Source organism: Pseudophryne corroboree, chromosome 9, assembly GCF_028390025.1.
Source record: "Pseudophryne corroboree isolate aPseCor3 chromosome 9, aPseCor3.hap2, whole genome shotgun sequence".
NCBI classification, from domain to species: domain Eukaryota; kingdom Metazoa; phylum Chordata; class Amphibia; order Anura; family Myobatrachidae; genus Pseudophryne; species Pseudophryne corroboree.
In genome coordinates, this window is record NC_086452.1 from 313171113 (window position 1) to 313195661 (window position 24549).

General features: G+C 46.7%; 1 protein-coding gene across 1 annotated transcript in view; it reads right to left on the reverse strand.

Moving 5' to 3' along the window:
* Window positions 1–24549, reverse strand: part of LOC134958081 (cytochrome P450 2D15) — a 210769-nt gene that overhangs the window by 24084 nt on the left and 162136 nt on the right. Inside the window, exons 4-5 of the mRNA XM_063940440.1 lie at window positions 23054–23214; window positions 21931–22104 (exon numbers count right to left, since the gene is read on the reverse strand). Coding sequence (XP_063796510.1) covers window positions 21931–22104; window positions 23054–23214 — 335 coding nt within the window. The remainder of the gene's footprint in view (window positions 1–21930; window positions 22105–23053; window positions 23215–24549) is intronic.

The window sequence follows — 24549 nt, forward strand, 5'->3', positions numbered from 1 at the left end:
ACATGTGGACAAGTGGAGCAGGGCAGGGTCAGGACTATATGACTGTGACAGCCCACTGGGTAGATGTATGGACTCCCGCCGCAAGAACAGCAGCGGCGGCACCAGTAGCAGCATCTCGCAAACGCCAACTCTTTCCTAGGCAGGCTACGCTTTGTATCACCGCTTTCCAGAATACGCACACAGCTGAAAACCTCTTACGGCAACTGAGGAAGATCATCGCGGAATGGCTTACCCCAATTGGACTCTCCTGTGGATTTGTGGCATCGGACAACGCCAGCAATATTGTGTGTGCATTAAATCTGGGCCAATTCCAGCACGTCCCATGTTTTGCACATACCTTGAATTTGGTGGTGCAGAATTTTTTAAAAAATGACAGGGGCGTGCAAGAGATGCTGTCGGTGGCCAGAAGAATTGCGGGACACTTTCGGCGTACAGGCACCACGTACAGAAAACTGGAGCACCACCAAAAACTACTGAACCTGCCCTGCCATCATCTGAAGCAAGAAGTGGTAACGAGGTGGAATTCAACCCTCTATATGCTTCAGAGGTTGGAGGAGCAGCAAAAGGCCATTCAAGCCTATACAATTGAGCACGATATAGTAGGTGGAATGCACCTGTCTCAAGTGCAGTGGAGAATGATTTCAACGTTGTGCAAGGTTCTGATGCCCTTTGAACTTGCCACACGTGAAGTCAGTTCAGACACTGCCAGCCTGAGTCAGGTCATTCCCCTCATCAGGCTTTTGCAGAAGAAGCTGGAGGCATTGAAGAAGGAGCTAAAAGGGAGCGATTCCGCTAGGCATGTGGGACTTGTGGATGCAGCCCTTAATTCGCTTAACAAGGATTCACGGGTGGTCAATCTGTTGAAATCAGAGCACTACATTTTGGCCACCGTGCTCGATCCTAGATTTAAAGCCTACCTTGGATCTCTCTTTCCGGCAGACACAGGTCTGCTGGGGTTGAAAGACCTGCTGGTGACAAAATTGTCAAGTCAAGCGGAACGCGACCTGTCAACATCTCCTCCTTCACATTCTCCCGCAACTGGGGGTGCGAGGAAAAGGCTCAGAATTCCGAGCCCACCCGCTGGCGGTGATGCAGGGCAGTCTGGAGCGACTGCTGATGCTGACATCTGGTCCGGACTGAAGGACCTGACAACGATTACGGACATGTCGTCTACTGTCACTGCATATGATTCTCTCAACATTGATAGAATGGTGGAGGATTATATGAGTGACCGCATCCAAGTAGGCACGTCACACAGTCCGTACTTATACTGGCAGGAAAAAGAGGCAATTTGGAGGCCCTTGCACAAACTGGCTTTATTCTACCTAAGTTGCCCTCCCACAAGTGTGTACTCCGAAAGAGTGTTTAGTGCCGCCGCTCACCTTGTCAGCAATCGGCGTACGAGGTTACATCCAGAAAATGTGGAGAAGATGATGTTCATTAAAATGAATTATAATCAATTCCTCCGCGGAGACATTGACCAGCAGCAATTGCCTCCACAAAGTACACAGGGAGCTGAGATGGTGGATTCCAGTGGGGACGAATTGATAATCTGTGAGGAGGGGGATGTACACGGTGATATATCGGAGGGTAAAGATGAGGTGGACATCTTGCCTCTGTAGAGCCAGTTTGTGCAAGGAGAGATTAATTGCTTCTTTTTTGGGGGGGGTCCAAACCAACCCGTCATATCAGTCACAGTCGTGTGGCAGACCCTGTCACTGAAATGATGGGTTGGTTAAAGTGTGCATGTCCTGTTTTGTTTATACAACATAAGGGTGGGTGGGAGGGCCCAAGGACAATTCCATCTTGCACCTCTTTTTTCTTTTCTTTTTCTTTGCATCATGTGCTGATTGGGGAGGGTTTTTTGGAAGGGACATCCTGCGTGACACTGCAGTGCCACTCCTAGATGGGCCCGGTGTTTGTGTCGGCCACTAGGGTCGCTAATCTTACTCACACAGTCAGCTACCTCATTGCGCCTCTTTTTTTCTTTGCGTCATGTGCTGTTTGGGGAGGGTTTTTTGGAAGGGACATCCTGCGTGACACTGCAGTGCCACTCCTAGATGGGCCCGGTGTTTGTGTCGGCCACTAGGGTCGCTAATCTTACTCACACAGTCAGCTACCTCATTGCGCCTCTTTTTTTCTTTGCGTCATGTGCTGTTTGGGGAGGGTTTTTTGGAAGGGACATCCTGCGTGACACTGCAGTGCCACTCCTAGATGGGCCCGGTGTTTGTGTCGGCCACTAGGGTCGCTAATCTTACTCACACAGTCAGCTACCTCATTGCGCCTCTTTTTTTCTTTGCGTCATGTGCTGTTTGGGGAGGGTTTTTTGGAAGGGACATCCTGCGTGACACTGCAGTGCCACTCCTAGATGTGCCCGGTGTTTGTGTCGGCCACTAGGGTCGCTAATCTTACTCACACAGCTACCTCATTGCGCCTCTTTTTTTCTTTGCGTCATGTGCTGTTTGGGGAGGGTTTTTTGGAAGGGCCATCCTGCGTGACACTGCAGTGCCACTCCTAGATGGGCCCGGTGTTTGTGTCGGCCACTAGGGTCGCTAATCTTACTCACACAGCTACCTCATTGCGCCTCTTTTTTTCTTTGCGTCATGTGCTGTTTGGGGAGGGTTTTTTGGAAGGGACATCCTGCGTGACACTGCAGTGCCACTCCTAGATGGGCCCGGTGTTTGTGTCGGCCACTAGGGTCGCTAATCTTACTCACACAGTCAGCTACCTCATTGCGCCTCTTTTTTTCTTTGCGTCATGTGCTGTTTGGGGAGGGTTTTTTGGAAGGGCCATCCTGCGTGACACTGCAGTGCCACTCCTAGATGGGCCCGGTGTTTGTGTCGGCCACTAGGGTCGCTAATCTTACTCACACAGCTACCTCATTGCGCCTCTTTTTTTCTTTGCGTCATGTGCTGTTTGGGGAGGGTTTTTTGGAAGGGCCATCCTGCGTGACACTGCAGTGCCACTCCTAGATGGGCCCGGTGTTTGTGTCGGCCACTAGGGTCGCTAATCTTACTCACACAGCTACCTCATTGCGCCTCTTTTTTTCTTTGCGTCATGTGCTGTTTGGGGAGGGTTTTTTGGAAGGGACATCCTGCGTGACACTGCAGTGCCACTCCTAGATGGGCCCGGTGTTTGTGTCGGCCACTAGGGTCACTTATCTTACTCACACAGCGACCTCGGTGCAAATTTTAGGACTAAAAATAATATTGTGAGGTGTGAGGTATTCAGAATAGACTGAAAATGAGTGTAAATTATGGTTTTTGAGGTTAATAATACTTTGGGATCACAATGACCCCCAAATTCTATGATTTAAGCTGTTTTTTAGTGTTTTTGGAAAAAAACACCCGAATCCAAAACACACCCGAATCCGACAAAAAAAATTCGGTGAGGTTTTGCCAAAACGCGTTCGAACCCAAAACACGGCCGCGGAACCGAACCCAAAACCAAAACACAAAACCCGAAAAATTTCAGGCGCTCATCTCTAATTTTTACACTGCAATTTAGATTTAATTTTGAACACACCCCACTCAAATCTAACTCTCTCTGCACATGTTATATCTGCCCACCTGCAGTGCACATGATTTTTCCCAACTGCTAACAAATTTGCTGCTACGATCAGGTCCGAATTAGTCCCTTAGTGTGACTGGTGATTGTGTGACCCAAATCCTCTATGCATCCTCATACTAAGCGGGAAGCAGGTAGCCATATAGGGGCCAATTTATGGGGTAATTGTGCCCAGGGCTATTCAATTATCCCAATGAACCGGCGCGAGCTCCCCCGAAAACACACAGTTTTCACTGAACCTGTGTGCTTTCGGTAGAAAGGGTCTATTGAAAAGCGGGGGGGGGGGAGGGGGAGGGAGGGAGGGGTTTCGGGCGGCTAAATTGGATTGCCCAAAAAAAAAAACAGGAGAAACATCAGGAAACATCGCAAAAATTGTCCGTTCCTTACTCCCGATGTTTCTTCTCCTATAATTGCATTCCCCCCTTAACGTTGTATGCAAGTCAGCATGCATGCAAATTAGTGATGAGCGGGTTCGGTTCCTCGGAATCCGAACCCCCCCGAACTTCAGCCTTTTTACACGGGTCCGAGGCAGACTCGGATCTTCCCGCCTTGCTCGGATAACCCAAGCGCGCCCGAACGTCATCATCCCGCTGTCGGATTCTCGCGAGGCTCGGATTCTATCGCGAGACTCGGATTCTATATAAGGAGCCGCGCGTCGCCGCCATTTTCACACGTGCATTGAGATTGATAGGGAGAGGACGTGGCTGGCGTCCTCTCCGTTTAGAATAGAAATAGATAGAGAGTGAGACACTTGATTTACTGGAGCTTAGGAGTACTCAGAGAGTGCAGAGTTTACTAGTGACTGACCAGTGACCACCAGTGCAGTTTTATTATTATTTAATATAATCCGTTCTCTGCCTGAAAAAAAACGATACACAGTGACACAGTATACCATATCTGTGCTCAGCCTCAGTGTGCTGCATCATCTATGTATAATATATCTGACTGTGCTGAGTGCTCACTGCTCACACAGCTTAATTGTGGGGGAGACTGGGGAGCAGTTATAGCAGGAGTACATTAACAGTGCACACTTTTGCTGCCAGAGTGCCACTGCCAGTGTGACTGACCAGTGACCACTGACCACCAGTATATTGTGATTGTCTGCCTGAAAAAGTTAAACACTCGTCGTGTGGTGTTTTTATTCTATAAACGCATTCTGCTGACAGTGTCCAGCAGGTCCGTCATTATATAATATATACCTGTCCTGCAGTAGTGATATATATATATTTTTTATATCATTATCATCCAGTCTATATTAGCAGCAGACGCAGTACGGTAGTCCACGGCTGTAGCTACCTCTGTGTCGGCAGTCGCTCGTCCATCCATAATTGTATACCACCTACCTGTGGTGTTTTTTTTTTTCTATCTTCTTGATACTAGTAGCTTACTTTAGGAGTCTGCAGTGCTGACAGTGTCCAGCAGGTCCATCATTATATAATATATACCTGTCCGGCTGCAGTAGTGATATATATATATATTTTTTATATCATTATCATCCAGTCTATATTAGCAGCAGACGCAGTACGGTAGTCCACGGCTGTAGCTACCTCTGTGTCGGCAGTCGCTCGTCCATCCATAATTGTATACCACCTACCTGTTGTGGTTTTTTTTTTCTATCTTCTTGATACTAGTAGCTTACTTTAGGAGTCTGCAGTGCTGACAGTGTCCAGCAGGTCCGTCATTATATAATATATACCTGTCCGGCTGCAGTAGTGATATATATATATTTTTTATATCATTATCACCCAGTCTATATTAGCAGCAGACGCAGTACGGTAGTCCACGGCTGTAGCTACCTCTGTGTCGGCAGTCGCTCGTCCATCCATAATTGTATACCACCTACCTGTTGTGTTTTTTTTTTTTTCTATCTTCTTGATACTAGTAGCTTACTTTAGGAGTCTGCAGTGCTGACAGTGTCCAGCAGGTCCGTCATTATATAATATATACCTGTCCGGCTGCAGTAGTGATATATATATATTTTTTATATCATTATCATCCAGTCTATATTAGCAGCAGACGCAGTACGGTAGTCCACGGCTGTAGCTACCTCTGTGTCGGCAGTCTCTCGTCCATCCATAATTGTATACCACCTACCTGTGGTGTTTTTTTTTTCTATCTTCTTGATACTAGTAGCTTACTTTAGGAGTCTGCAGTGCTGACAGTGTCCAGCAGGTCCGTCATTATATAATATATACCTGTCCGGCTGCAGTAGTGATATATATATATTTTTTATATCATTATCATCCAGTCTATATTAGCAGCAGACGCAGTACGGTAGTCCACGGCTGTAGCTACCTCTGTGTCGGCAGTCGCTCGTCCATCCATAAGTATACTAGTATCCATCCATCTCCATTGTTTACCTGAGGTGCCTTTTAGTTGTGCCTATTAAAATATGGAGAACAAAAATGTTGAGGTTCCAAAAATAGGGAAAGATCAAGATCGACTTCCACCTCGTGCTGAAGCTGCTGCCACTAGTCATGGCCGAGACGATGAAATGCCATCAATGTCGTCTGCCAAGGCCGATGCCCAATGTCATAGTACAGAGCATGTAAAATCCAAAACACCAAATATCAGTAAAAAAAGGACTCAAAAATCTAAAATAAAATTGTCGTCGGAGAAGCGTAAACTTGCCAATATGCCATTTACCACACGGAGTGGCAAGGAACGGCTGAGACCCTGGCCTATGTTCATGGCTAGTGGTTCAGCTTCACATGAGGATGGAAGCACTCAGCCTCTCGCTAGAAAAATGAAAAGACTCAAGCTGGCAAAAGCACAGCAAAGAACTGTGCGTTCTTCGAAATCACAAATCCACAAGGAGAGTCCAATTGTGTCGTTTGCGATGCCTGACCTTCCCAACACTGGACGTGAAGAGCATGCGCCTTCCACCATTTGCACGCCCCCTGCAAGTGCTGGAAGGAGCACCCGCAGTCCAGTTCCTGATAGTCAGATTGAAGATGTCAGTGTTGAAGTACACCAGGATGAGGAGGATATGGGTGTTGCTGGCGCTGGGGAGGAAATTGACCAGGAGGATTCTGATGGTGAGGTGGTTTGTTTAAGTCAGGCACCCGGGGAGACACCTGTTGTCCGTGGGAGGAATAGGGCCATTGACATGCCTGGTGAAAATACCAAAAAAATCAGCTCTTCGGTGTGGAAGTATTTCAACAGAAATGCGGACAACATTTGTCAAGCAGTGTGTTGCCTTTGTCAAGCTGTAATAAGTAGGGGTAAGGACGTTAACCACCTCGGAACATCCTCCCTTATACGTCACCTGCAGTGCATTCATCATAAGTCAGTGACAAGTTCAAAAACTTTGGGCGACAGCAGAAGCAGTCCACTGACCAGTAAATCCCTTCCTCTTGTAACCAAGCTCACGCAAACCACCCCACCAACTCCCTCAGTGTCAATTTCCTCCTTCCCCAGGAATGCCAATAGTCCTGCAGGCCATGTCACTGGCAATTCTGACAAGTCCTCTCCTGCCTTGGATTCCTCCGATGCATCCTTGCGTGTAATGCCTACTGCTGCTGGCGCTGCTGTTGTTGCTGCTGGGAGTCGATGGTCATCCCAGAGGGGAAGTCGTAAGACCACTTTTACTACTTCCACCAAGCAATTGACTGTCCAACAGTCCTTTGCGAGGAAGATGAAATATCACAGCAGTCATCCTGCTGCAAAGCGGATAACTGAGGCCTTGGCATCCTGGGCGGTGAGAAATGTGGTTCCGGTATCCATCATTACTGCAGAGCCAACTAGAGACTTGTTGGAGGTACTGTGTCCCCGGTACCAAATACCATCTAGGTTCCATTTCTCTAGGCAGGCGATACCGAAAATGTACACAGACCTCAGAAAAAGACTCACCAGTGTCCTAAAAAATGCAGTTGTACCCAATGTCCACTTAACCACGGACATGTGGACAAGTGGAGCAGGGCAGGCTCAGGACTATATGACTGTGACAGCCCACTGGGTAGATGTATGGACTCCCGCCGCAAGAACAGCAGCGGAGGCACCAGTAGCAGCATCTCGCAAATGCCAACTCTTTCCTAGGCAGGCTACGCTTTGTATCACCGCTTTCCAGAATACGCACACAGCTGAAAACCTCTTACGGCAACTGAGGAAGATCATCGCGGAATGGCTTACCCCAATTGGACTCTCCTGTGGATTTGTGGCATCGGACAACGCCAGCAATATTGTGTGTGCATTAAATCTGGGCAAATTCCAGCACGTCCCATGTTTTGCACATACCTTGAATTTGGTGGTGCAGAATTATTTAAAAAACGACAGGGGCGTGCAAGAGATGCTGTCAGTGGCCAGAAGAATTGCGGGACACTTTCGGCGTACAGGCACCACGTACAGAAGACTGGAGCACCACCAAAAACGCCTGAACCTGTCCTGCCATCATCTGAAGCAAGAAGTGGTAACGAGGTGGAATTCAACCCTCTATATGCTTCAGAGGTTGGAGGAGCAGCAAAAGGCCATTCAAGCCTATACAACTGAGCACGATATAGGAGGTGGAATGCACCTGTCTCAAGCGCAGTGGAGAATGATTTCAACGTTGTGCAAGGTTCTGCAACCTTTTGAACTTGCCACACGTGAAGTCAGTTCAGACACTGCCAGCCTGAGTCATTCCCCTCATCAGGCTTTTGCAGAAGAAGCTGGAGACATTGAAGGAGGAGCTAACACAGAGCGATTCCGCTAGGCATGTGGGACTTGTGAATGGAGCCCTTAATTCGCTTAACAAGGATTCACGGGTGGTCAATCTGTTGAAATCAGAGCACTACATTTTGGCCACCGTGCTCGATCCTAGATTTAAAACCTACCTTGGATCTCTCTTTCCGGCAGACACAAGTCTGCAGGGGTTCAAAGAACTGCTGGTGAGAAAATTGTCAAGTCAAGCGGAACGTGACCTGTCAACATCTCCTCCTTCACATTCTCCCGCAACTGGGGGTACGAGGAAAAGGCTCAGAATTCCGAGCCCACCCGCTGGCGGTGATGCAGGGCAGTCTGGAGCGACTGCTGATGCTGACATCTGGTCCGGACTGAAGGACCTGACAACGATTACGGACATGTCGTCTACTGTCACTGCATATGATTCTCTCCCCATTGAAAGAATGGTGGAGGATTATATGAGTGACCGCATCCAAGTAGGCACGTCAGACAGTCCGTACTTATACTGGCAGGAAAAAGAGGCAATTTGGAGGCCCTTGCACAAACTGGCTTTATTCTACCTAAGTTGCCCTCCCACAAGTGTGTACTCCGAAAGAGTGTTTAGTGCCGCCGCTCACCTTGTCAGCAATCGGCGTACGAGGTTACATCCAGAAAATGTGGAGAAGATGATGTTCATTAAAATGAATTATAATCAATTCCTCCGTGGAGACATTCACCAGCAGCAATTGCCTCCACAAAGTACACAGGGAGCTGAGATGGTGGATTCCAGTGGGGACGAATTGATAATCTGTGAGGAGGGGGATGTACACGGTGATATATCGGAGGATGATGATGAGGTGGACCTCTTGCCTCTGTAGAGCCAGTTTGTGCAAGGAGAGATTAATTGCTTCTTTTTTGGTGGAGGTCCAAACCAACCCGTCATTTCAGTCACAGTCGTGTGGCAGACCCTGTCACTGAAATGATGGGTTGGTTAAAGTGTGCATGTCCTGTTTATACAACATAAGGGTGGGTGGGAGGGCCCAAGGACAATTCCATCTTGCACCTCTTTTTTCTTTCATTTTTCTTTGCGTCATGTGCTGTTTGGGGAGTAGTTTTTGGAAGGGCCATCCTGCGTGACACTGCAGTGCCACTCCTAGATGGGCCAGGTGTTTGTGTCGGCCACTTGGGTCGCTTATCTTAGTCACACAGCTACCTCATTGCGCCTCTTTTTTTCTTTGCGTCATGTGCTGTTTGGGGGGTGTTTTTTGGAAGGGCCATCCTGCGTGACACTGCAGTGCCACTCCTAGATGGGCCAGGTGTTTGTGTCGGCCACTTGGGTCGCTTATCTTAGTCACACAGCTACCTCATTGCGCCTCTTTTTTTCTTTGCGTCGTGCTGTTTGGGGGGTGTTTTTTGGAAGGGCCATCCTGCGTGACACTGCAGTGCCACTCCTAGATGGGCCAGGTGTTTGTGTCGGCCACTAGGGTCGCTTAGCTTACTCACACAGCTACCTCATTGCGCATCTTTTTTTTCTTCTTTGCGTCATGTGCTGTTTGGGGAGTAGTTTTTTGAAGGGCCATCCTGCGTGACACTGCAGTGCCACTCCTAGATGGGCCAGGTGTTTGTGTCGGCCACTAGGGTCGCTTAGCTTAGTCACACAGCTACCTCATTGCGCCTCTTTTTTTCTTTGCGTCATGTGCTGTTTGGCGGGTGTTTTTTGGAAGGGCCATCCTGCGTGACACTGCAGTGCCACTCCTAGATGGGCCAGGTGTTTGTGTCGGCCACTAGGGTCGCTTATCTTAGTCACACAGCTACCTCATTGCGCATCTTTTTTTTCTTCTTTGCGTCATGTGCTGTTTGGGGAGTAGTTTTTTGAAGGGCCATCCTGCGTGACACTGCAGTGCCACTCCTAGATGGGCCAGGTGTTTGTGTCGGCCACTAGGGTCGCTTAGCTTAGTCACACAGCTACCTCATTGCGCCTCTTTTTTTCTTTGCGTCATGTGCTGTTTGGGGGGTGTTTTTTGGAAGGGCCATCCTGCGTGACACTGCAGTGCCACTCCTAGATGGGCCAGGTGTTTGTGTCGGCCACTAGGGTCGCTTAGCTTACTCACACAGCTACCTCATTGCGCCTCTTTTTTTTCTTCTTTGCGTCATGTGCTGTTTGGGGAGTAGTTTTTTGGAAGGGCCATCCTGCGTGACACTGCAGTGCCACTCCTAGATGGGCCAGGTGTTTGTGTCGGCCACTTGGGTCGCTGAGCTTAGTCATCCAGCGACCTTGGTGCAAATTTTAGGACTAAAAATAATATTGTGAGGTGTGAGGTGTTCAGAATAGACTGAAAATGAGTGGAAATTATGGTTATTGAGGTTAATAATACTTTGGGATCAAAATGACCCCCAAATTCTATGATTTAAGCTGTTTTTTAGGGTTTTTTTGAAAAAAACACCCGAATCCGACAAAAAAAATTCGGTGAGGTTTTGCCAAAACGCGTTCGAACCCAAAACACGGCCGCGGAACCGAACCCAAAACCAAAACACAAAACCCGAAAAATTTCCGGTGCTCATCACTACAAATATTTGCATCTATGCAACTGCATCACTCATACAGTCATATTCATCTGCTGGTGGGGCAGATGCCATAATTATTATCAGCAGGCACTTGTACTACAATCCTTATACCTGGTGCAAGAGATCCATCTTTGGCCCTCATTCCGAGTTGATCGCTCGCTGGCTGCTTTTAGCAGCCGTGCAAATGCATTGTCGCTGCCCACAGGGGAGTGTATTTTAGCTTTGCAGAAGTGCGAATGCTTGTGCAGCAGAGTGCCTGCAAAAATATTTTGTGCAAAACAAGACCAGCCGTGTAGTTACTTATCGTGTGCGTTGATTCTAATGATGGAGGGACAGCTTTTGATGTCACACACCCGCCCAGTGAACACCCAGCCACGCCTGCGTTTTTTTAGACACGCCTCCATTTTTCCAAACACTCCCTGAAAACGGTCAGTTGACACCCAGAAACGCCCACTTCATGTCAATCTTCCTGCATTCAGCCATGCGAATGGAATCATCGTTAGAACCATAGCAAAAGCACAAAGCGCTTTGTACCCGTACGACGAGCGTGCACATTGCGGTGCATACGCATGCGCAGAAATGCAGATTTTTAGCCTGATCGCTGCACTGCAAACAACGGCAGCTAGCGATCAACTCGGAATGACCCCCTTTGTGTATCACAGAATGTTACTTTTACACTAGTCAAGGGGTAGGCCACACGTGGCACTTCTGCAGCTGTTGAACTATACAACCCAGCATACCCTACTCAGTTTTGATGTTAGAGCATGCTAAAACTGTGACAGGGTACGCTGTGATGTTTCATTCCAAAGAGCTGTAGTGCCACAGATTGCCTTGTCTTTCACTATACTAATCATTCTCCAACTTTTGTACTTCTGGTATTACAGTAGGTTCCCTTTTAGAAGACAGGCAGCATTAGCTCAGCAAGGACAGCGCAGATAGATTTTTGTAAATACTGTAGAAGCTCTATTCAAAGAGGGAAAATGTTAGCAAGGTGTCATAAAATTGTCTATTTCTGTAGGTTATTACGCATTAAATTCGGTGAAACAAAATAGAATGAAGAGTGTAGGTGTAAGAAACTATGGGGGATATTCAATTTGGTCCGAAGAGACATCGGGAGTAAAACCCCCCGATGTTTCTTCGGGTGCTGCGGTCGGGCTATTTAATTTGCTCGGCCGGTAACAAGTCCTCTTACACCCGAAAACACACAGGTTCAGTGAAACCTGTGTGTTTTCGGGTGAAACAGCCCCGTTTTCGGTTGAAAACGGGGCTGTTATCGGGCATTTTGCTTCGCCTGCCGGAGACAGGTGAAGCAAAACCCCCGATAAGCCGCGGCACGCGCCGGCTTATCGGGGCCAATTAAATAGCCCCCACCGGCCGATACTTATCACCCGGCACCCCGGGCCAAATTGAATATCCCCCTATAGGTGATATCCTATTACCCGTGGAACATTACTAAGGGCAATGATATCATCCGGGGCTATCCTATTCGCCCTGATAAGCTGGTATGAGCCACGGCTTTATGGGGATTGCTCCGGCTTACAGACAGCTGCTGTTCTCCCAGTCACATAACCCCCAGCGGGGACGGGGAAGAAGGGTGGCTGTGGGTCACAGGGCTGAGTGCCGGCTCCTGGGCGCCCTCCCTGCATTCCCTGGCTGCTGTGGTGGCGGGCGTGGGGCACTGACTGGACGGGAAGTGCGGCCTACCTCAGGCAGGCAAAACAAATACCCTGATAAGTTCTGGCTTTTGGGTCTGCAGTGGTGAAAACTCAAAGGTTTCACTGAGCCTGTCTGTTTTTGCACGAATAAAGATTTTTTTTACAGAAAATCTATTTGAATACTAAAACATAGGGAAAAATTGCAAAAAAACTCTTGTTTTTCGCACCCGATGTTCCATCCAGGGCCGGTGCTAGGGTGTTCGGCGCCCCCCTATGAACTATAAATTTGTGCCCTCCCATATTTTACAAAGGGACAGCGTGCGGTGAAAAAAGAGGCGTGGTCTCACAAGGAAGGGGCATGGCCATACAATAGTACCTCCATTTCAAATTACGCCACACAGTAGCAATCTTATTCACATTACCCCGTGCATAGTAGTGCTGTTCATATACATAATGTCCCCAATAGTGGTGCCGGTTATACATATGCCCCTGCAGTAGCGCAGCTTATACACATAATAGCCCCTGTAGTAGCGCCGCTTATACACATAATAGCCCCCGTAGTAGCGCCACTTATACACATAATAGCCGCTGTAGTAGCGCCACTTATACACATAATAGCCCCTGTAGTAGCGCCTCTATATACACATAATAGCCCCTATAGTAAGGCCGCTTATACACATAATAGCCCCTGTAGTAGCGCCTCTATATACACATATTAGCCACAGTAGTAGCGCCTCTATATACACATAATAGCCCCTGTAGTAGTGCCTCTATATATATACATAATAGCCCCTGTATTAGCGCCTCTATATACACATAATAGCCCCTGTAGTAGTGCCACTTATACATATTATAGCCCTGTAGTAGCGCCTCTATATACACATAATAGCCCCTGCAGTAGCGCCACTTATACACATAATAGCCCCTGTAGTAGCACCTCAATATACACATAATAGCTCCTGCAGTAGTGCCTCTAGATATACATAATAGCACCTCTATATATATCAGATATCATTTGTTTACTTCACTGTAGGATTAGGATAACATCACTTTTAATTGATCAATCATGCCTCTACATCAATTTTAATGATCAATCATTCCAGTGGCAGAACTAGCAAGCGGTGGGCCCATGTGCAACAAAATGCTTTAGTGTCCCCCCCTCATCCCATCCAAGTCCACCTCCTCACCTCCGGAGAGGATCTGGTGAGGGGGACCTGCTCAGGGCCAGGGAAATGGATACCTAGCAACAGTGCCGAAATTAGACATTTTAGCGCTGTGTGCAAGAAACGGCATCGGAGCCCCCCCCCCCACTCCATGTAAAATAGGGGCGGTGCGCGGCGTAGGCGCGTGCCAAAGAAATATGGGTGTGGCTTTGTGGGGAAGGGGTGTGGCTACAAAATAATACCAATTCATATAACGGTGCACAGTAGTCTCCATTATTCAAATTACGCCGCACGTTAGCACCACTACACCAGGTAGAGCCCTTTTTACTAGTGATGAGAGGGTTCGGTTCCTCGGAATCCGTATCCGCCCGAACTTCACCTTTTTTTACACGGGTCCGAGCGACTCGGATCCTCCCACCTTGCTCGGTTAACCCGAGCGCGCCCGAACGTCATCATCCCGCTGTCGGATTCTCGCGAGGCTCGGATTCTATCGCGAGACTCGGATTCTATATAAGGAGCCGCGCGTCGCCGCCATTTTCACACGTGCATTGAGATTGATAGGGAGAGGACGTGGCTGGCGTCCTCTCCGTTTAGAATAGATAGAGAGTGAGACACTTGATTTACTGGAGCATTAGGAGGAGTACTCAGAGAGTGCAGAGTTTTGCTGATAGTTATACTAGTGACTGACCACCAGTGCAGTTTTATTTATTTTTATTATTTAATATAATCCGTTCTCTGCCTGAAAAAAAACGATACACAGTCACATACCATATCTGTGCTCAGCCTCAGTGTGCTGCATCATCTATGTATATCTGACTGTGCTGAATGCTCACTGCTCACACAGCTTAATTGTGGGGGAGACTGGGGAGCAGTTATAGCAGGAGTACATATTTAACAGTGCACACTTTTGCTGCCAGTGTGCCACTGCCAGTGTGACTGACCAGTGACCACTGACCACCAGTATATTGTGATTGTCTGCCTGAAAAAGTTAAACACTCGTCGTGTGGTGTTTTTATTCTATAAACGCATTCTGCTGACAGTGTCCAGCAGGTCCGTCATTATATAATATATACCTGTCCTGCAGTAGTGATATATATATATTTTTTATATCATTATCATCCAGTCTATACTAGCAGCAGACGCAGTACGGTAGTCCACGGCTGTAGCTACCTCTGTGTCGGCAGTCGCTCGTCCATCCATAATTGTATACCTACCTGTGGTGTTTTTTTTTTTTCCTATCTTCTTCATACTAGTAGTTTACTTTAGGAGTCTGCAGTGCTGACAGTGTCCAGCAGGTCCGTCATTATATAATATATACCTGTCCTGCAGTAGTGATATATATATTTTTTTTATATCATTATCATCCAGTCTATACTAGCAGCAGACGCAGTATGGTAGTCCACGGCTGTAGCTACCTCTGTGTCGGCAGTCGCTCGTCCATCCATAATTGTATACCTACCTGTGGTGTTTTTTTTTTTTTCTATCTTCTTCATACTAGTAGTTTACTTTAGGAGTCTGCAGTGCTGACAGTGTCCAGCAGGTCCGTCATTATATAATATATACCTGTCCTGCAGTAGTGATATATATATATTTTTTATATCATTATCATCCAGTCTATACTAGCAGCAGATGCAGTACGGTAGTCCACGGCTGTAGCTACCTCTGTGTCGGCAGTCGCTCGTCATCCATAAGTATACTAGTATCCATCCATCTCCATTGTTTACCTGAGGTGCCTTTTAGTTGTGCCTATTAAAATATGGAGAACAAAAATGTTGAGGTTCCAAAAATAGGGAAAGATCAAGATCGACTTCCACCTCGTGCTGAAGCTGCTGCCACTAGTCATGGCCGAGACGATGAAATGCCATCAACGTCGTCTGCCAAGGCCGATGCCCAATGTCATAGTACAGAGCATGTAAAATCCAAAACACCAAATATCAGTAAAAAAAGGACTCAAAAATCTAAAATAAAATTGTCGGAGGAGAAGCGTAAACTTGCCAATATGCCATTTACCACACGGAGTGGCAAGGAACGGCTGAGGCCCTGGCCTATGTTCATGGCTAGTGGTTCAGCTTCACATGAGGATGGAAGCACTCAGCCTCTCGCTAGAAAAATGAAAAGAATCAAGCTGGCAAAAGCACAGCAAAGAACTGTGCGTTCTTCGAAATCACAAATCCACAAGGAGAGTCCAATTGTGTCGTTTGCGATGCCTGACCTTCCTAACACTGGACGTGAAGAGCATGTGCCTTCCACCATTTGCACGCCCCCTGTAAGTGCTGGAAGGAGCACCCGCAGTCCAGTTCCTGATAGTCAGATTGAAGATGTCAGTGTTGAAGTACACCAGGATGAGGAGGATATGGGTGTTGCTGGCGCTGGGGAGGAAATTGACAAGGAGGATTCTGATGGTGAGGTGGTTTGTTTAAGTCAGGCACCCGGGGAGACACCTGTTGTCCATGGGAGGAATATGGCCATTGACATGCCTGGTGAAAATACCAAAAAAATCAGCTCTTCGGTGTGGAAGTATTTCAACAGAAATGCGGACAACATTTGTCAAGCCGTGTGTTGCCTTTGTCAAGCTGTAATAAGTAGGGGTAAGGACGTTAACCACCTCGGAACATCCTCCCTTATACGTCACCTGCAGCGCATTCATCATAAGTCAGTGACAAGTTCAAAAACTTTGGGCGACAGCGGAAGCAGTCCACTGACCAGTAAATCCCTTCCTCTTGTAACCAAGCTCACGCAAACCACCCCACCAACTCCCTCAGTGTCAATTTCCTCCTTCCCCAGGAATGCCAATAGTCCTGCAGGCCATGTCACTGGCAATTCTGACGAGTCCTCTCCTGCCTGGGATTCCTCCGATGCATCCTTGCGTGTAACGCCTACTGCTGCTGGCGCTGCTGTTGTTGCTGCTGGGAGTCGATGGTCATCCCAGAGGGGAAGTCGTAAGACCACTTTTACTACTTCCACCAAGCAATTGACTGTCCAACAGTCCTTTGCGAGGAAGATGAAATATCACAGCAGTCATCCTGCTGCAAAGCGGATAACTGAGGCCTTGGCATCCTGGGCGATGAGAAACGTGGTTCCGGTATCCATCATTACTGCAGAGCCAACTAGAGACTTGTTGGAGGTACTGTGTCCCCGGTACCAAATACCATCTAGGTTCCATTTCTCTAGGCAGGCGATACCGAAAATGTACACAGACCTCAGAAAAAGACTCACCAGTGTCCTAAAAAATGCAGTTGTACCCAATGTCCACTTAACCACGGACATGTGGACAAGTGGAGCAGGGCAGGCTCAGGACTATGACTGTGACAGCCCACTGGGTAGATGTATGGACTCCCGCCGCAAGAACAGCAGCGGCGGCACCAGTAGCAGCATCTCGCAAACGCCAACTCTTTCCTAGGCAGGCTACGTTTTGTATCACCGCTTTCCAGAATACGCACACAGCTGAAAACCTCTTACGGCAACTGAGGAAGATCATCGCGGAATGGCTTACCCCAATTGGACTCTCCTGTGGATTTGTGGCATCGGACAACACCAGCAATATTGTGTGTGCATTAAATCTGGGCAAATTCCAGCACGTCCCATGTTTTGCACATACCTTGAATTTGGTGGTGCAGAATTATTTAAAAAACGACAGGGGCGTGCAAGAGATGCTGTCGGTGGCCAGAAGAATTGCGGGACACTTTCGGCGTACAGGCACCACGTACAGAAGACTGGAGCACCACCAAAAACGCCTGAACCTGTCCTGCCATCATCTGAAGCAAGAAGTGGTAACGAGGTGGAATTCAACCCTCTATATGCTTCAGAGGTTGGAGGAGCAGCAAAAGGCCATTCAAGCCTATACAACTGAGCACGATATAGGAGGTGGAATGCACCTGTCTCAAGCGCAGTGGAGAATGATTTCAACGTTGTGCAAGGTTCTGCAACCTTTTGAACTTGCCACACGTGAAGTCAGTTCAGACACTGCCAGCCTGAGTCAGGTCATTCCCCTCATCAGGCTTTTGCAGAAGAAGCTGGAGACATTGAAGGAGGAGCTAACACAGAGCGATTCCGCTAGGCATGTGGGACTTGTGGATGGAGCCCTTAATTCGCTTAACAAGGATTCACGGGTGGTCAATCTGTTGAAATCAGAGCACTACATTTTGGCCACCGTGCTCGATCCTAGATTTAAAACCTACCTTGGATCTCTCTTTCCGGGAGACACAAGTCAGCTGGGGTTCAAAGAACTGCTGGTGAGAAAATTGTCAAGTCAAGCGGAACGTGACCTGTCAACATCTCCTCCTTCACATTCTCCCACAACTGGGGGTGCGAGGAAAAGGCTCAGAATTCCGAGCCCACCCGCTGGCGGTGATGCAGGGCAGTCTGGAGCGACTGCTGATGCTGATATCTGGTCCGGACTGAAGGACCTGACAACGATTACGGACATGTCGTCTACTGTCACTGCATATGATTCTCTCCCCATTGAAAGAATGGTGGAGGATTATATGAGTGACCGCATCCAAGTAGGCACGTCAGACAGTCCGTACTTATACTGGCAGGAAAAAGAGGCAATTTGGACAAACTGGCTTTATTCTACCTAAGTTGCCCTCCCACAAGTGTGTACTCCGAAAGAGTGTTTAGTGCCGCCGCTCACCTTGTCAGCAATCGGCGTACGAGGTTACATCCAGAAAATGTGGAGAAGATGATGTTCATTAAAATGAATTATAATCAATTCCTCCGTGGAGACATTCACCAGCAGCAATTGCCTCCACAAAGTACACAGGGAGCTGAGATGGTGGATTCCAGTGGGGACGAATTGATAATCTGTGAGGAGGGGGATGTACACGGTGATATATCGGAGGATGATGATGAGGTGGACATCTTGCCTCTGTAGAGCCAGTTTGTGCAAGGAGAGATTAAATGCTTCTTTTTTGGTGGGGGTCCAAACCAACCCGTCATTTCAGTCACAGTCGTGTGGCAGACCCTGTCACTGAAATGATGGGTTGGTTAAAGTGTGCATGTCCTGTTTATACAACATAAGGGTGGATGGGAGGGCCCAAGGACAATTCCATCTTGCACCTCTTTTTTCTTTCATTTTCTTTGCGTCATGTGCTGTTTGGGGAGTAGTTTTTGGAAGGGCCATCCTGCGTGACACTGCAGTGCCACTCCTAGATGGGCCAGGTGTTTGTGTCGGCCACTTGGGTCGCTTATCTTAGTCACACAGCTACCTCATTGCGCCTCTTTTTTTCTTTGCGTCATGTGCTGTTTGGGGGGTGTTTTTTGGAAGGGCCATCCTGCGTGACACTGCAGTGCCACTCCTAGATGGGCCAGGTGTTTGTGTCGGCCACTTGGGTCGCTGAGCTTAGTCATCCAGCGACCTCGGTGCAAATTTTAGGACTAAAAATAATATTGTGAGGTGTGAGGTGTTCAGAATAGACTGAAAATGAGTGGAAATTATGGTTATTGAGGTTAATAATACTTTGGAATCAAAATGACCCCCAAATTCTATTGAAGCTGTTTTTTAGGGTTTTTTGAAAAAAACACCCGAATCCAAAACACACCCGAATCCGACAAAAAAAATTTGGTGGGGTTTTGCCAAAACGCGTTCGAACCCAAAACACGGCCGCGGAACCGAACCCAAAACCAAAACACAAAACCCGAAAAATTTCCGGTGCTCATCACTACTTTTTACACCTTATGGAGGACAGATTCCCTTTTTACACATTACGGCAGACAGCGTCAACCTTTTACACATTACGGCAGATAGCGCCCCCCTTTTTTACACATTACGGCAGACAGCGTCCCATTTTTACACATTACGGCAGACAGCGTCCCCTTTTTATACATTACAGCAGACAGCGTCCCCCTTTTTACACATTACGGCAGACAGTGTCCCCTTTTTTTACACACTACGGCAGACAGCATCCCCTTTTTATACATTACAGCAGACAGCGTACCCTTTTTACACATTACGGCAGACAGCGTCCCCTTTTTTACACATTACGGCAAACAGCGTCCCCTTTTTTACACATTACGGCAGACAGCGTCCCCCTTTTTTACACATTACAGCAGACAACGTCCCTTTTTTTACACATTATGGCAGACAGCATCCCCCTTTTTTACACATTACGGCAGACAGCATCCCCTTTTTATACATTACAGCAGACAGCGTACCCTTTTTACACATTACGGCAGACAGCGTCCCCTTTTTTACACATTACGGCAAACAGCGTCCCCTTTTTTACACATTACGGCAGACAGCGTCCCCTTTTTTACACATTACGGCAGACAGCGTCCCTTTTTTTTTCACATTACGGCAGACAGCATCCCCCTTTTTTCACATTACGGCAGAAAGCGTCCCCTTTTTTACACATTATGGCAGACAGCGTCCCCCTTTTTTACACATTATGGCAGACAGCGTCCCCCTTTTTTACACATTACGGCAGACGTCATCCCTTTTTTTACACATTACGGCAGACAGCATCCCCTTTTTTACACATTACGGCAGACAGCGTCCCCCTTTTTACACATTAAGGCAGACAGGATAGATAGATAGATAGATAGATAGATAGATAGATAGATAGATAGATAGATAGATTAGACATACTAACTGTTTCCGCTGGCTAAGGCTCATCGTGCAGCTTCTGGCAAATCCCGGGCAGCCAGGGAGAAAAAGCATCCCAGCATTCACAGCGGCGGAGGGCAGCCTATGGTGAAGGAGAGGGCCAGCAGCAGCGCCTCCACCAATTACACAGCGCTGCTGCGGCTCCCTCCTCCACCTCCCTCCTCCTCCTTCACCTTCCCCCCCCTCGTGATTGGTGCACTTCTCTCTTCGGCGGCGGCACACAGCAGCAGCCAGGCGGCATGTAATGAGTCAGTTTGACTCATTACATGCCGCTCTGGCTTTGGGCCCCTGGACAGTGGCGGGCCCCAGTGCAATGCACTGCCTGCACTGGCGGTAGTTCCGCCACTGAATCATTCCTCTACAGAAGAAGTACATACAATACATTATGTTATGCCAGGCTGGACTGATCTATAGTAAGGAGACCTGTAGTGTGTATTCCCCCTGATAAAGTGAAAACTAGACGCTGTGTGTTCAGCATGGGCTGTACAACCACTCTGCCTTCCCCTTTATACATTGATTAACTATATTTACTGTTTTCTAATACTTTCCTATCTCCACTCAAGACAGGAGGAAGGAAGGGGGGGTTAAAGGGTGTGAGAATCAGGAGTGAGCGATTTTTGAGAGTTCTCCGTTGTTGTTTTTTTAAGTGGAAATCATTTACATGGCAAAATTGTGTTGATTTTGCCATATAAATGATTTCCACTTTAAAAAAACAGGAGAACTCTCACAAAATCTCTCACTTCCTGACTCTTACACCCTATTACATTCCCCCCATAAGGTGGGAACAGTTTGAAGGTTTAAGTTCAGAACATGGGGCACCCTGGATTAGCATAGCTAATATCACTAAGCTTGTTCAGAACATTAATGAGTGTACCTCACGGGCTTGCTTCACTTGCCATGCTTTGAGCACGGTGGCTTGCTCCTCTCACCACAGGTTACTGTCCCATTAGGTGTCCATGTGGGTAGTGAAACTGAACTTGGGCCCAGTTTGAATATTCCTGCATACATACAGTATACATCATTTTCTTTACTCCTTTCCAATGTAACCACATTTTGTTCATAGGTTATAGGTTTTAGCTATATGGATTTGATCAATTATGCAATTTTCAACACTAAATCTCATTTTCACAGTCAACAAACAACTGACAAGAAATAGGTTAAATAGGTAAAAAATGCCCTTATCACCCTTTCCTCCTCGCAGGAACGCCACCCCATGTGATGTACAGTACAACAACCTACTACTACTAGAAGGATTGGAACACCATAAAACCACTGTAGGCAGCATCTTGTCGCAAAACTCTTATACACAAAGCGCAAAAGTTTTATAAAGAAACTTCAAGCTACCCCAGAAGGTTATGCTTGAGGGCTCTCCTTTATGAGTGCATATGTGCAGATAATGGGGTGGTATTTAGTTTGCTGGCTGTTGGGATCCCAGCGCACAGTATACCGGCGCCGGAATCCCGACACCCGGCATACCAACATCTTTTCTCCCTCTTGAAGGTCCATGACCCCCCTGGAATAGAATAGATAGCGTGGCACCGGCGTATCATACTACACCACAGATAATGATATACTGTAATAACGGGAGGCACTCGATATACCAGCTGTTGGGATCCCGGCGCTCAGCATACCGACGCTGGTATGCTGGGTGCCGGGATCCCGACAGCTGGCCACTCGTAGTAGACCCGTAATAACAAATAATGGAACTGTTGCTCTGTTCTACAGTTCTCAGCCTTACTTTTTCCATCTCCAGTAGATAGGCATCAATAAAATCACGAATGTAATTAGGATTCCAACTTTTCTTATGTTCCAAAACCATTTCCTTCAGGAATGCAATAATTTCATACTCTGGCCGAAGAACATAATCAACAAGCCATGAAATGTTCATTAGCAAAGGAATTTCATTTAAAACCTAAAAAAATAAAAAATAGAAAAGATTTTTCCATGTCCTGACTTACAGTGACTTTCTGATAACCAGCCCTGTAAGGGTCTGTCTAGGATGTCATTCAGATTCACATTACAAAACAGTAAATTAGACACAACCACTGTAGGACCAGTCGGTGCTTTATAAAGGCTAATAATAAATAATAACATATAATCAGGAACATTAATATGTATCAATCACAAGGTGAACATTTGATTATGTTTATGAGTTAATCATTTTAACTTTCTGGTATCAAAAACTTAGCGATACAGAGTGTAATATAGCAGTTTTCTACCTGGCTTGCTTGGTTAGACTATAAAGACTTCTGCTGAGCACTGTCTCCAGCTGTTGAAGTAGGGGATTCTAGGGCAGCAATGATAGACCCATTTTTACACTACCCTGTAGACCCCAGGACCAAATCATAGACCCACAATGGCTTTATTCACATCCGACCATCCTACCTACCTTAACTTTCCCTCCCTCCCTTTCTTCACCTGTCTCTTCCTCTACTTTCTTTTACCCCTCCTTCCATGCTAGTTGTTATTTGATACATTGAAACTGCATTCACGCTATGTCTGCATGCAGTGGTGCCGAGAGAGGGGGGGGGGGGGATGGTACAAATTACCCGGGCCCAGTTCTGATGGAGGGGCCCAGGCCCCCTCCCTCTTACCTTGCAGCAGCTGCAGCTCTTCTCCCAGCACACGCTGCTGTGTACTGAGCTGCAGTGTGGCCATGGAGGTGCTTAAAATACAATTTTTTTCTGTATTTTTTTCTAAGGGTACATGACTACACCTCCTGTGATTAGGCCACGCCCCTTGAAAAGTACCTGGGCCCATCCCGGCTCTCGACTGCCCTGTCTGTATGGACAGTGTTTTTATTGCTTATGTCTATTTGTGAATGCTAAGAAACATTTATTATGCAAAAAAAAACAACTCACCTGACCCAGTAGTCCAGATTCCGATTTTAGGGCTGCCTCAAAAAGTTTTAAGAGTTTTTGGAATTTTGCGTCATCATATGCAAACCGATCTCCAAATGCTATGGAACAGATCACATTGCTAACTGCTTTGGTAATGTGGAAACAGGGATCAAAAGCAATACCTGTGGAGAAGAACACAGTATAGTTTTGCTAAGATACCGTTATCATTGATGATGGAATGGGTTTTTATAGACCATTTGAAGCTTTGAAAGGAGGAGGAGAGTCTAAGGGGTAAATTTACTAAAAATCGTGTTTGTCTGAGTTGCTATTCTCAGGGAAGCTTAGCCTTTTTTTCAATATTGGAGATTTACTTAAGTCAAACCCAGGAGTAAAATCATGATTCTATTTACAAAACACGGGTGAAACCGCAAATACGATTCAATACACCATCCAAATAACTCGCAAGTACTTTCCATAGAAAACAACACAACACGGACATTTACTAAGAATCGTGTTTAGAAACATGGAGTAAACTCGGACCGAAATACACTTTTTAAACAGATGTCCTTCCAAGCAGCGTATTTGCAGAAGCCTAGTTATAGTATATAAAGAGAGTTGCACTAAGAAATCTTAATATTCGGCGCTCTATTTCGGAATTCAGTGAACACAAGTGAAAGCTGTTAAGCTTTGATAAATATGTCCAACAACACTCCACAAATAACACCACTAAGATGCTCTCCAATTAAACTTGTTTAATATCAAAGAATATACTGTAACTGCTTGTTATTACGTGAGGACACAAAGGCTCAAGAGAATTTGTTTCAAATATTTTATCAATAAAAAGCATATAACATATACATAATGATAAACATAATAAGAAATAATAGAAAAAGAATATATATATATATATATACACACACACAAATATATAATATTAGCAATATTCTCTCCTCCTATGGTCAGATAAAGGGAGAGCCACACTTTAATCACTGTTAATGACCTCTACTAAGGAATAATAAGAATTTACTTACCGATAATTCTATTTCTCGTAGTCCGTAGTGGATGCTGGGGACTCCGTAAGGACCATGGGGAATAGCGGCTCCGCAGGAGACTGGGCACAAAAGTAAAGCTTTAGAACTACCTGGTGTGCACTGGCTCCTCCCCCTATGACCCTCCTCCAAGCCTCAGTTAGGATACTGTGCCCGGACGAGCGTACACAATAAGGAAGGATTTTGAATCCCGGGTAAGACTCATACCAGCCACACCAATCACACCATATAACTTGTGATCTAAACCCAGTTAACAGCATGATAACAGAGGAGCCTCTAGAAAAGATGGCTCACTACAGCAATAACCCGATTTTTTTGGTAACAATAACTATGTACCAGTATTGCAGACAATCCGCACTTGGGATGGGCGCCCAGCATCCACTACGGACTACGAGAAATAGAATTATCGGTAAGTAAATTCTTATTTTCTCTGACGTCCTAGTGGATGCTGGGGACTCCGTAAGGACC